The following is a 13,770-nucleotide window of genomic DNA, read 5'->3' on the forward strand; positions in this document are numbered from 1 at the left end:
CTACTGAGAAATTCAAATACAGTTTGACCTTTAATGTGTGGCTATCATGAATTACATTAGTAAATTTCTTTTTTTTGTTTTTTTTTAAAGTTTATTAGGGTGACAATTGTTAGCAAAGTTACATAGATTTCAGGTAAATAACTTTCTTTTTCATTGAACTTTCCTTGATTTTCTTATTTACTTTTTGGTCTACCTTCTTTATTTCCTAGAAAACTACATGAACATTTCCTACTTTTTTGTGAATTTGTGAATTTCTTTTCTTTTTATTTATCTCACTTATTGCTAATATCTATTATATATTTTGATGCTATACTGTTATACATAAACCTTAGTAGAGTGTACCATTAGTCAGTACATCAGTACTTTTATACCAGTTAATATTATTAAATGCTATTTGTTTAATATAAATAACTCATCGTACCTGTTTCCATGATCACAAACATTTTTACCACAACATTTCTGTGTCATGTTAATATTTCTTGCATCAAGTGTAAAAATGGATTTTAATTTTTGCTTTTGTTTTGTTGTACTTTTACCAATGTCGAAGTGTTTGTTACCAGTGCCGGTTAGTCTGTATGCCCCAAAGATCATTCTGTGCCCGTTTGTGTCTTATGTGAATGTGGGATGCTCATGTCTGTGGGGGGTAGAACCTGCATTCCTGTGCCCTCCAGCTTCCAGGCAGGTGGGGCCAATGTGAGCCTGTCTTTCTGCCTCACTAGTTTGGGCAGAATCTATGTTCCTTTACCTGAAGATACAGCTTTTGACAGGTGGCCCCTCTCCAACATCTCCAGCCCTGAGCAGGTCCCAGTGACATTGCTCCCCTCGCCCCTTTGAACCCGGGGTGGTTACACTGCCCCCTGTTGCTAGAGCCTGGTGTTCACCATCCCTGGGGGTTCCCTAACCCTGCCCTTGTCTCTGCAGAGTCCCTTCAGTAATCTCTCTGCAAGCAAACCCTTGAATGTGCTATGTTTTGCTGACTGGCATGCTGACTTTCAGCGTTTGTTTTGATTACCCTCGTTCTAGGACTCATGCCTGCCATCCTATTGTATGTTTTCTGACAACTGGGCTTTGGGTTTGGGGGTTTGTTGTTGTTGTTGTTGTTCATTTACTGTTGTTAGATTGAGTTTTATTGTCTCTTTCAGTGTACCCATGCCAAAATTATAAACATTTTTTTCTAGTGAATACTCTTAAAATTTTAATACACTTAATGAAACATATTTTTATCAAAGCCTATAATAAATATCTCCAATTTCTCCCCAAAAAGCATGTGTCACATCCTAATTCCCTCCCATCTCCTACTCCATATTTAATCATTTAGGATTTTATCCCAAATTGCTTAAAGTTCTTTATTTATGGATCAACAATTATCTAGGCTTAGTAAGTTTTTTTGGTTTATTTTGGTTTTGTTCATTACTATTTTGTAGGTCTGACATTTTAAAATTAATTTTTCATTTTGCTATATGTATCTCCAAGTAATTTTTCTAGAAAGCATTTGTAGGTAACAAATATTTTTATTTTGCCTTCATACTAGCATGTTATTCTAAGTTCAAATTCAACTTGTTGAATGCTAGTTCCCCAAAATATCACCACAAAATCTGTTCATAAGACAAAGCTGAGTTGATTGAGTAAAAAAGAACACTGCTTACCCTTAAGAATGTGCCTTAGAGGAGGAAGGAGAAAATGGAAATATGTATTGAGATTCTGAAGTCAGGTTTTAAAGCAGGTCTTTCAGAATGGGTGTTTCATTAGGATTGGGGAAAGATCAGGATGTAATAGTTTAAGATTGGTGGACATAGCAAAGCAGGATTTGCCCCTTTATGCTGGGTTTTGGGAAACGTCATTTTTATTTTCACAAATGACTGTTCTGCAGTTCAGCCAAAATGGTAAGATTATTATCTTAACAACACATTATTCAATTTTCAAAAATAGTTTCTTTTACTTAGAAGCCTTTTCCTGACTTTTGGGTACATACTTGCATTCTTCTGTTTGGAGATATTATCTTTACTTCATCAATTGTAACAGAACTTTGGCAGTATTTTATCTTCCGAGAAAATGCCAACTGAAGATTTTCATATTCCTAAGTCCCGCCTCTGGCTGAGTAATTGTCAGGCACCATCAATTATAAGATGCATCCTGATTTCAGAGAAGTTAATAGAATTGGGGAAGCAAAGTAACTATTTGTAAGTTTTCTTCACTCTCCTTTGTTAACCCTGCTTCCTCCTTTTAGTTTTTCTACTGGCAGGGATTGGTGCTCTTTTTCACAGTATTAGTTTTCATAAAATGTTGGGTCATTCTGGGTCGTCTGTTCAGATATGTACCGGCGTGTCCCTCTTCTATAAGTAAATATTAGCTTCTAATTACGACAGCCTGCCTAATATTATCTTTGACAAGCAGGCCGTGTGGTACCAAGTCTGTGAGGAGCTTTTCTTTTAGTGCCTGGAGGTCCCTTTCCATTTCTCCTGGAGGTTACATACTACTGTCACTGCTACTCTAATTACCAGCAATTTCCAATATTCCATTTCTATGGAACAAATGCCAGGGTCAGCTTCCTTTCTCTCCTTTCTTCTCCTCTCTCTACTTCCCTCCCTTCCTTTATTTTCTGTAATGTTTTAGGATACGTGGAGTTATTTCAGACTCTACTCTGCTTCTTTCTCCAGCCCCAAACATTCACCCTAGGAGACCTCCACCAAGCAGGACTCTGAATTTTCATTCTGAACGGCTACCAGCAGCTCAGTGCAGGCAGAGATGTTGGGAGAGGTGGAGGTGCACTGGTCTCCCTCTTAGAAAACCCCCTCCTAATTGATCTTCACACAGATCTTCCCGGGGCTCCCTCCTGCCTTTGTTCAAGTTGACAGTAGTGTTGTTTGGTTTCTCCCCTCTGCTTTCTAAAATACAATCCCAGTTTGCTTTCCATCTGATAGAAATTGTTCAAGTTTTTGATGCCTTGGAACACACTTTCTTGTTTTCGAAACATACTTTTTTTCATGTATTTTTAGTCATTTGAAGGAATATGGTTCATGATGAAGATAGGATTGTTAAATCATAAATCTTGATCCACACTCTCCTGATAGACTTAAAAAATCAGCATAAATAAAGAAACCCTAGAGGAAATAAAGAAAATACAATGGCCGCGTGTGTGTATGCATTTGTATGAATATAAACACGGAAAAAAATAAGATCAAAATAGAAAGCAAAGAGCTAAATAATAAAACCCCGAATAAAGATCATAAATAGTAATGTAAGTGTGGAATCAGATCTTAATTAACCAACCTAAAGATTTTTGTCAAAAGAAATGTAACTAAATGCTCTTTGAGAGATGAAGCAATGCAACAAAAAAGTTACAAATAAAAGCATGGAACAGCAACAAAAAAAGGCATTAAATAAAATAAAAAGTCATTTTAATTGATGAAAAGTGCATTTCCCACTGATACTGCTTTGAAATATATAAAATATTTTTGTAAACATATTTATTCTCATTGGCAATGATAAAAAATAATAAAAATAGATACCATTTGCAATTGAGGCAAAAATTAAAAGAATCGATACTTTAAATATTCAGATAAATTTTAAATAAATTTAAGATAATTTAAGAAAAGCCATTTAAGTATTAGAGGAAAATAAATAAAATTTAGTGTTGAGAATTTGTAAAACATACTAGTGGTAAAATGTAAAGTGATTTGACTGTAGAGAAACTTAAAACTTCTGTATGGAAAAAAAACCACCATAACAATATCAAAACATATACTGTTGATACATATTAACTTTGGTCTTAAATAAAATGTCTGTAGATACTTCTCATAAATCCTATTTTCTCCATTATAATTAATTTTTAAAGCTAAATGCAGGAATTTACCATCTGCTGCTTTCAGCTCAGTACTCAGTCTTGTAGAAATTATTTTAAATGCTGATTTTGTCATTGATAGATTTAGAAATTCAAAGCTAATAGGTATCATTTCCTAGTTTAATACAGTTTTTCCACCCCAAAAACTTAACGGCCTCATTAGAAAAGTGCAGATGATGTTAAAGAGGAATTTAAGGGATATGCATTATGCATGAATTAAGACCATTAACGCTATTTGGTCCCAAACATATACCTAAATTAGAACCAAAAAAAATCAGAGGTCCTAATGGAAAGTTCCCCTGTGATCTTGTCATGCTTGATCATTAAATGGCCATAATCAGTGATTAAATATAAATAATATAAGTAAGTTGTTTGTTTATAGATTTGTAAGTCAAGGGGTTGAAGACTGGAACTGCCAACCTTTTTCTCGTTGGGCTGTATCTCATCCAGGACAAGTGGTACTCACTGTGGTAAGTTAATGCTGCTTTGATATATAAGTATTTAATTGTAGCTACATTGCCAAGAAAGCAAAGACTTAGAAATAAATCATTATGAAGGGTACTGATACCATGTTTCCCTGAAAATAAGACCTAGCCGGACCATCAGCTCTAATGCATCTTTTGGAGCAAAAATTAATATAAAACCCAGTATTATATTATATTATATGCAGTCGTATTATGTTATGTTATGTTATGTTATGTTATGTTATGTTATGTTATGTTATGTTATGTTATACCCAGTCTTATATAAGACCCGGTTGTACATTATATTAAAATAAGACTGGGTCTTATATTAATTTTTGCTCCAACAGACACATTAGAGCTGATGGTTTGGCTAGGTCTTATTTCGAGGAAACATGGTAGGTGTAGCTTATTTTGAAATGTATCATGAACTAAGATGGCCAGATAGATGGATAAATGGACAAATACATGATGAAGTAAGTATAGCAAAAAGTTAATTGAAGGATATAGATGGTGGCATATAGGTATTCGTTTTATAATTCCTTCAACATCTGATGTTGAAGATTTATCATAATAAAAAGTTGAATAAAAATAGACCATAAATTATTTTCCTAGGGATATCTGTATATTGTACTGTATTAGTTTTCTACTGCTGTCATTAAAAAGTTACTACAAGCTTAGTTGCTTAAAACAACACAATTTGTTATCTTATCGTTTTATAGGTTAGGAGGCCAACACAGGTTTCATGGGGCTAAAATAAGATGCCAGCAGGGGTGTATTCCTTTCTGGAGGCTCTAGGAGAGACTGTTTCCTTTGTTTCTTCCATCTTCTAGAGGCCACTGGCATTTCTTGGCCTGGGGCCCCTTGCTTCCTCTCCAGAGACAGCTATGTTGCTTCTGTGACTCTTCTTCTGTAGTCATATCTCCCTCTACTAACAGGCAGCAAAAGTTCTCCAATTTTAAGGATTCATGTGATTAGATTGGGCCCACTCGTATAAACTGTAAGCCTCTTGACATATCCCCTTCCATTAACTTCCAGGTCAATCTGACACTAAGAAGTAGACTTCTTAAAACAGCTCTGGTATGGATGGGAAGAGTGATTGTCAGAGATGGATTAAATAAAAGAAGTTACAGAAATCATCTGAAAACTATGATTGCAGACATAACATATTCTGGGGACGGTACTTCTGAGTTCAACTGAGGAAACAGCACTAATTTCCCCTTGGAGTTTTCTACCATTATTACTGTCCCCAGATTATTACTTAGCCTAGTGATGATGGATTAAGAGTACAGCATTTACATAGTATAAATATTGGTGATAAATATATTTACATTTATTAATGAATAAGCCACTATAAACATTAATCAAAATTCAATCTCTAACTCTCAAATACGTACAAACGTGTAAGCTCTCTCTTTTATACACACACAAATGCATACACACACACACACAGACATACACTTCATGAAAACATCTGTTTTAATTTATAAAACTTACGCTTCACTTATCACATTTATATCTTACTTTTTTAGAGCCAGATAATGTTTTATAATGATTGTGTCAGAAGTTTTGTGAGCTCTAATTCAAGAGAAGAGTTGGACAAAGTCCGTGCTGGTATGCTGTGTGGTCTAGAAGAGATTGCAGAGCTGGTCATGCTGGATACTAATAACCCTCGAATAAAAACGGTGCTGGGGGCGTTGCTTACCCTTTATGTTCACTGCAGAGACACAGTGAGAGATTTACTACTTAAAAATATCTGCAGTGCAGAGGATTTTGAGTGGACAAGGTAGGCAGATCTAAATTGTCATTCTACGTAAATTTCTCACGTAGCCATCTCTAGGTAAATTAATTCTCTACCACAGACTTTGTCAAACCTGAGTTTTCATTTTGCAGAAATTCTAAGCAAATTGTGCCAACTTGAGTACTATATTTCTGATACTCAGCTTTCTTTGGTTTCTTTTTCCACTGCCTTTCCCCTTCACTGTAACTTCTTTTCTGCTTGACCTTCCTGAACTGCCTACACTCTTCTCATAGTTGTGTTTTCTCTTGTGCCATTCAGCCAGAGAGCAGTTTGCAGTGAGTAATGAGAGGAGCTCTACCTCAATCCTCTTATTTCCACCGTGTGCTGTCAGTTCTGGAACAGACTAAGCTGGAAAACAAATCAGAAAACATTTCCAGCCAATTCTCTAACTCAGAACTTCCTTCCTCCTACCCAGAGTCGATTACTCTATATTCATACATATGTAGTGCAGGTAACCCCGTAAAACACGGTTGTTAGGTTCCTTAAAAATGCCATGTTATGCAAATGCGTGTTGTACGAAACAAAGAACTAGTACAAAAAAGGGGGTTAGATTCCAAAAATTAAAACAACATGCTATTATATTTTTATAATTAAGAGAAATATCTTTATTAAAGCAATTTTCACCAAAAGTGTAGCATATTAATATGTATTACATAATGTTTTCTTCATCATCGCTACTAAGCACCATTAACTGAGGGCATTTTCTTTTTGACAAGATCTCTTCATCCTCTGAACTTAATACTCCATGAACAAAATGGATTTAAAATTCTAATAAATTTTAAAATTTTGCAGTCAAAATAATACGACATCCACTCTTGAATGAAAAATTTCAAATGATATTTTTTGCTCTTAAAAGCTCTTGTTATGCTCCCTATTATTCAGGGATTTCTCTAATTCTCAAACTGTGTTAGAGTGAAACCGTGTTCTAGGATGCCATGTTGTACTATGGTTTTCCCCAATTCTCGAACCATGTTAGAGCGAAACCGTGTTATTGAAGTGCTGTGTTTTACTGGGATTACCTGTATTTCATATACAAATATGAAACTATATAAAAATTGAGCCACTATGTTTAGTGAGAGAGGAGATGAAGCATACAATTCCTATAATAAATGAAGTTTATTATAGATAATAAATATAAGTGAAGCTTCAAACTTTTGAATTAATTTTTTTCTGAAGTTTTCTCTGTAGAAAAACAACTGTCTTGCCTGCATAAAGTCTTTTCTTCTCAAGAAAAGCTAACTTTTAAGAAATTATTAGCATAAATTTCTTTATTTTAGGTATGACAGTTTCCTTTAAACTCTAGGGAAAATGGAGCAGAAAGCTGCTCTGTGTTTGACTGAAACCACTTGAGTATATTTTGTGTGGATATTTTATACTTAACATATGTTCACATGTTGATTCACATTACTTGACATATGTTCACATGTGTATTTTACTATAAAGTATAACTCTATACATTCTTAATTGCTATTACCTGCAAAAGGTTTATATATCATTATAACTTTCTATTAACTCTCTTTAAAAGTGAAAAAGTGGAAGAATATATATAGAGAGAGAAAATTAAATTAGGAAAAAGAAGATTGTAATAAGACTATTTGATTGTGTCTATGATTCTAGGGCTACAGTTCCCAAATTATATGTCAAGGGGACTGACCATAGGAAACTCACAGGGCATCGCAAGATTTTTTTAAACTTTTGAGGGACTCACAGGGATACATATTTGTCAGACACCAAGCAAATTAGCTTGAAGTACCTCACAATTTTAACATCAGATTATACTTCCACCTTTCAGTGACTTCTTATCCTTGTAAACCTAGGTTTTTGACAGTTGCCCAATAAAAAGGAAGCATTGAATGAAAATTAACATGGCACAGGAAACAAGATGGGCTGTAACCAGTCTGATTCCAAGATTTGAGAAGTTGTGCAGTGCACAACAGGCACATACATCCCAGAAGTAACTGTGGTTATTTGAGAATGAAATAAAAATATTTTTCTTTCAATATAGTTGTATAATATTTTTAATAAGCTCCTTTGGACCTAAACATTAATGAAAGCAATTAGGAGATAGTGGAGGGTAATGAAAAAATGACTGATATACTGCAGGTATCGTGAACCAAGGAAGCTTGGAACCTCTGTTCTAAAGGAAGAATAATAGGAGGAACAAAGCTCTGGAGATTGTCAACTGTGTTTAAATAATGATTTAGCACTTGAATCATAAAGTAATTGCTGGGGATCAACAACAGACTGGATTAAACGGAAGAAACTATCTGCAAACTCAAAGACAAAGCAGTGAGTTCAATCAGAGTTGCAAAAAGAAACAAAAAGTGAAGATAGCATAAGGAACTTATAGGACACCATCAAGGTGACAAATATTCACATTATAGGGGTCCCAAATGAGGAAGACAGAGAAAGAGCAGGGGCAGAAAGTTTATTCGGAGAAATAATGGCTGAAAACTTCTCTACCTTGAAGGAAACAGACATCTAGATCTAGGAAGCCCAGAGTTCCAAATAAGATGAATGTAAAGAGATTTGCACCAAGACACATGATATTTAAATTGTCAAAAGTGAAAGATAATCTTAAAAGCAGAGAGAGAAAAGCAGCTTGTTGCATACAAGGGCACCTCCATAAGACTATCAGCAGATTTTTCAGCAGAAACTTTGTAGGCCATAAGGAAGTGGCATGATATATACAAAGTGCTGAAAGGAAAAAAAAACTGTGAACCAAGAGACTCTACTTGGCAAAATTGTCCCTCAGAATTGAATAAGAGTTTTTCAGACAAGCAAAGACTGAAAAAAATTCATCACTACTAGACTGGCTTTACAAGAAATTGTAAAGGGTTTTCTTCAAGCTGAAACAAAATGATACTAAGTAGTAACAAGGAAACATAAAAAGTATAAATGGTAAAATAAATACATAATTAAATGCAGAAACTTCTATTGTTGTAATGGTGGTGGGTAAATTGTAAGAATAAGTATGTAAGAATAGTATGAAGGTTAAAAGACAAAAGTAGTAAAAAAAAATACAACAATTTCTTAATGGATACACAATGTAAATAGACGTAAATTGTAACTTCAACACATAAAACAGGGAGAATGAAAATATAAAGTTTTAGTATGCATTCGAGCTTAACTTGTTATCAGCTTAAAAATAGGCTGTTGTAAATATAAGACGTTTTATGTGTGCCACAAAGCAAAAATTTATAATAATACACAAAAGATAAAGATAAAAGAATCTAAGCATACCACTCTATAATATCATCAAACCACAAAGGAAGAGACAGTGAGAAGCAAGGAACAAAGGAATTACAAAACAGGCAAAAACACAGTTAACAAAATGGTGATAGTAAGATCATACCTATCATTAATTACTTTAAATGCAAGTGGGCTAACTTCTCCAACCTAAAGACACAGGGTAGCTGAGTGAATGAAAAAAATGAGACCCAACAATCTGCTGCCTACAAGAGACTCACTTCAGGTTTAAGGACACAGACTGAAAGTAAAAGGATAGAAAAAGGATATTTCATGCAAGCAGAAACAAAAAAACTGGGGTAGCTATACTTATACCAGACAAAACAGACTTTAAGGCAGAGACTCTAATTAGAGACAAAGAAGTATAATGATAAAGGAATCAATCCAACAAGAGGCTATAACACTTGTAGATATTTATGCACCCAACATAGGAGCACCTAAATATATCAAGTAAATGTTAACAGACCTGAAAGGAGAAATAGACATCAATATAATGATAGGGGACTTCAGTACCCCCTATTCAATAATGAATAGATCATCCAAACAGAATAGCAGTAAGGAAACAGTTGACTTACTGGAAACCATAATAAACTTCATAGAGATGATTCTTATATAAATCCTCCATTTTATGCTGACAGCATCACACCAAAGCCACACGATTCATCAAGGCCATTTTCCTCAGAGGGAGGAGCACCGACAGCGCTCATGTTTTATTTAGTCTTCTGAGTTCTACTTTTGATGTCTAATACTGTCGTTGATGAATTATCCATCATTCTTTTCATTTGATTTTAATGTTTTGATATCTATGTTTCTAATCAATATTCCATTTTAATCTTTGTTTCTGCATTTGAAAAAAAATAATTTTGCCCCAATAATATGAGCATTTCAAATATTGTTTCAGACATTTGCAATATAAATGGAATGCAAAACAAAAGTTGTGCTACGTATCTCAAGGAGATGCCCGCTTTACTTATGGCTATGAGTACTTGGGCTGTACCCCAAGACTGGTCATTACACCTCTCACTGACAGATGCTGGCTAACGCTCACTGGAGCACTACACTTGAATCTAGGAGGCTGCCCCTCTGGTCCAGCTGGGACAGGAAAAACCGAGAGTGTCAAAGATCTAGCAAAAGTAAGTGGTTTTATATCCAGCATAACTTTTGTTTAGTCACACAAACTTTCACGGTACTGAAGTTTGCACCAATTCTGCTGTTAAGATGTTTGTAACATTTAACTAGCACATTCGTTAACTCATACAATTCATAAATTAATTTTTGAGTGCCTATTATGTGCTGGAACTTGTGATCGCAGTAAGCCAACATATGCTTTGTATTTACTTGAAATCTCACTATACTGACCAACTGACGTGTTAATGGTAGTTGTGTCCCCCTTCCTCTTCCTGTAGAGGTGATTCCTTTATTTTGAGTCCCATTCACAGACTTTTGCCTGGTCTTTGTGATTAATAGCTCTGTGTGTGTGTGTGTGTGTGTGTGTGTGTATGAGAGAGAGAGAGAGAGCGAGATACCTAATGAAAGCAAAAGATAGCTTATGATATCACTGGAATGCTTTTTTCTTTGTTTTTTATTTGTTGATATGTTTAAAATCCTGACCTTAATGTTCCATGTACTAATCAACTGAAATATAACAGTATATGTGCATTTCTACTATATTGAGTTTTGTGAATTTCAAAACTTAGTATATAATTCATCTTTTTTTTCCTTTAAATTAAAGTTTATCGGGGCAACAATTGTTAGTAAAGTTACATAGATTTCAGGTGTACAATTGTGTAATATATCATCTATATCTCACATTGTGTGTTCACCACCCAGAGTCAGTTCTCTTTCCATCACCCTATATTAGACCCCATTTACCCTCTTCTAGAGCCCGATCTCCCCTCCCCCCTTAATTCATCTTTAATTGGAAAAGTTTTCCCAAAAGAATAAAGATATTTTATTACTCTGTAAGTTTTAACATTAGTATTTTGTGTAATAATTTAAGGAATATATTAAAATAATATTTTTGTTTCCCAGGCTTTAGGCAAACATTGTGTGGTCTTCAGCTGTTTTGAGGATTTGGATTATAAGGTAAAGCTTATTTATATATACTCAGGAAAAAATATTGTACATATAAAGTAATTCATTGAGGATTGAAAGAATAAGAAAAATATCTTAGAGACAAATTAAGTAATAATAGAACTATAAATGCTATTAATTATTTTAAACTATTAGAAGAAAAACAAAATTTAATATAAACTTAAAACATTCTACAGTTAGTTTTATTCAACTGAACTACTTCTTAAGACTGTGGTTTTCAAACTTTTTGATGGGGGATCTTTCCATACAAAATGTAATGTGAAACATGAATATAAAAAAATTAAGAGTACTGCTTTAGTTATATAAATTTATTTATAAGTTCTAAACCTTTAATTTACTAAAAAAGTAAATAAGAACAACAAGGCTATTATGAATAACACAAAAATTTGAATCAGACTTTGTATAGATGATTATACGTTTATGTCAGCCATATTTTGTTATGGTTGCTCATTATCTACAATATATCTCATAACATTTGAAATACTTATTAAAATTTCATGTACCTCTGTGCCCATCACAAATTTACTTGAAGCTTCCAAACACTTCAGTTTATTTTGTTTTGCATGTTTAGTCCCAACCTTTTGCATTTTATGGCTGTATTTTACTTGCATTCAAAGCACATTGCCTCTGGGATTAGAAAGTACAAATTGGTAGTTACAAAATAGGCACAGTGATGTAAAGTACAGTATGGGGAATATAGTCAGTAATGTAAAAACTATGTATAGTGCCAAATGTGTACTAGACTTACTGGAGGGATCACTTCATAAATTATATAAATGTCTAAACCACTATGCTATACACCTGAAACTAATATGAACTAATATTGAATGTCAACTATAATTTAAAAAATACATAGTCACGGAGTGCAACATTGGGAATACAGTCAGTGGTATTGTAATAGCTATATATAATGTCAGATGGGTAGTAGACTGTTGGGGTTATCACTTTGTGAGGTGTGTAAATATCTAATCACTATGATTTGTATACCCGAAATTAATTTAAAAAATACAAATTGGTAGTTACAAATACTCACTGGGATGTAAAGGACAGCATAGAGAATATAGTTAGTAATGTTGCAACAACTACTGTGTTTCCCCGAAAATAAGACCCAACTGGGCAATCAGCTCTAATGTGTCTTTTGGAGCAAAAATTAATTTAAGACCAAGTCCTATTTTACTATAATATAAGACTGGGTCTTATATAGATGATATGATATGATATGATATGAGATGAGATATGATATATGATATGATATGATATATGATATGATATGATGACTGGGTCTTACATTAATTTTTGCTCCAAAAGACGCATTAGAGCTGATTGTCTGGCTAGGTCTTATTTTCGGGGAAACATAGTATGTATAGTGCCTGGTGGATACTAGGCTAATCAAGGGGATCACTGCATAAATTGTATATTTTAATTATAATTTAACCACTATGCTATGCATTTGAAACTAATATAAAATAATATTGAATGTCAACTAACTAAAAAAAAATTATAGATAGAGACAACAGATTGGTGGTTACCAAGAGGAAGGGAGTGAAGGAGAGCAATATGGGTAAAGGGGATCAAATGTATGGTGACAGATGGGAACTAGACTTTTGGTGGTGAGCATGTAATAGTGTATATAGATACCGAACTCTGATGTTGTACACATAAAATCTAATGCAGTGTTTTTAACGAATGTTACCTCAGTAAAACAAAGAAAGAAAATACATTACCTTTGAGATCCTGCATTTCCAATATGTGCTCACTTAGAACATTAAAAAAACAAATAAATGTAAATAAACTGATTGAATATCATTCTTAAGACATTTACAAATAGAGTCTCTTTTCTGGAAGGAAACTACCTTCCAGTGGGGCACAGCAGTACTAGGACTAGAGTGAAGTGAGTGAAGCTCTTGGCTGCTCTGGGGGAACCAAAAACCCTAGTAATCAAGACAAATAATATTTTTAATGCAATATTTTTTTGGAATCAAAATTAATGCTTAAAAACCCATGATAAACACAAAATTTTAACTAGAGACAAATCCTGCTTTCTGCAGCTAGAGGGAGGAACCAACTTCTGTATCTGCAGTCTGAGGGTCTCTCTTTGCTCTCTCAACCTCCATTACTTCCCTCTCTGCAACACCTAGCAAAAGCTCCTCATTAAGTTCCATCATTCCTCAACCTGTATTTACACCATAAACACATGCTGTGTTTGGCCTGACAGTGTTTTTGTTTGTTTTGTTGTTTTGTTTTAGCTACCAGCATTTCCAAATCAATAGATTTCAATCCCGACTTTCAGCCTCTCACAGAGACTTGGCCACCCTGGGCCTGCC

The 13,770-nt window shown here is 34.2% G+C and overlaps 1 protein-coding gene across 1 annotated transcript in view; it reads left to right on the top strand.

Moving 5' to 3' along the window:
* The window catches only part of DNAH14 (dynein axonemal heavy chain 14), a gene marked incomplete at its 3' end in the record, with an annotated part of 220,288 nt that overhangs the window by 79,324 nt on the left and 127,194 nt on the right, over positions 1-13,770 (top strand). Inside the window, exons 25-28 of the mRNA XM_081039181.1 lie at positions 4,224-4,311; positions 5,835-6,088; positions 10,254-10,485; positions 11,384-11,437. Of these exons, the coding sequence (XP_080895307.1) occupies positions 4,224-4,311; positions 5,835-6,088; positions 10,254-10,485; positions 11,384-11,437 (628 nt within the window). The remainder of the gene's footprint in view (positions 1-4,223; positions 4,312-5,834; positions 6,089-10,253; positions 10,486-11,383; positions 11,438-13,770) is intronic.

Source organism: Rhinolophus hipposideros, assembly GCF_964194185.1.
Source record: "Rhinolophus hipposideros genome assembly, chromosome: 26".
Lineage (NCBI taxonomy): Eukaryota > Metazoa > Chordata > Mammalia > Chiroptera > Rhinolophidae > Rhinolophus > Rhinolophus hipposideros.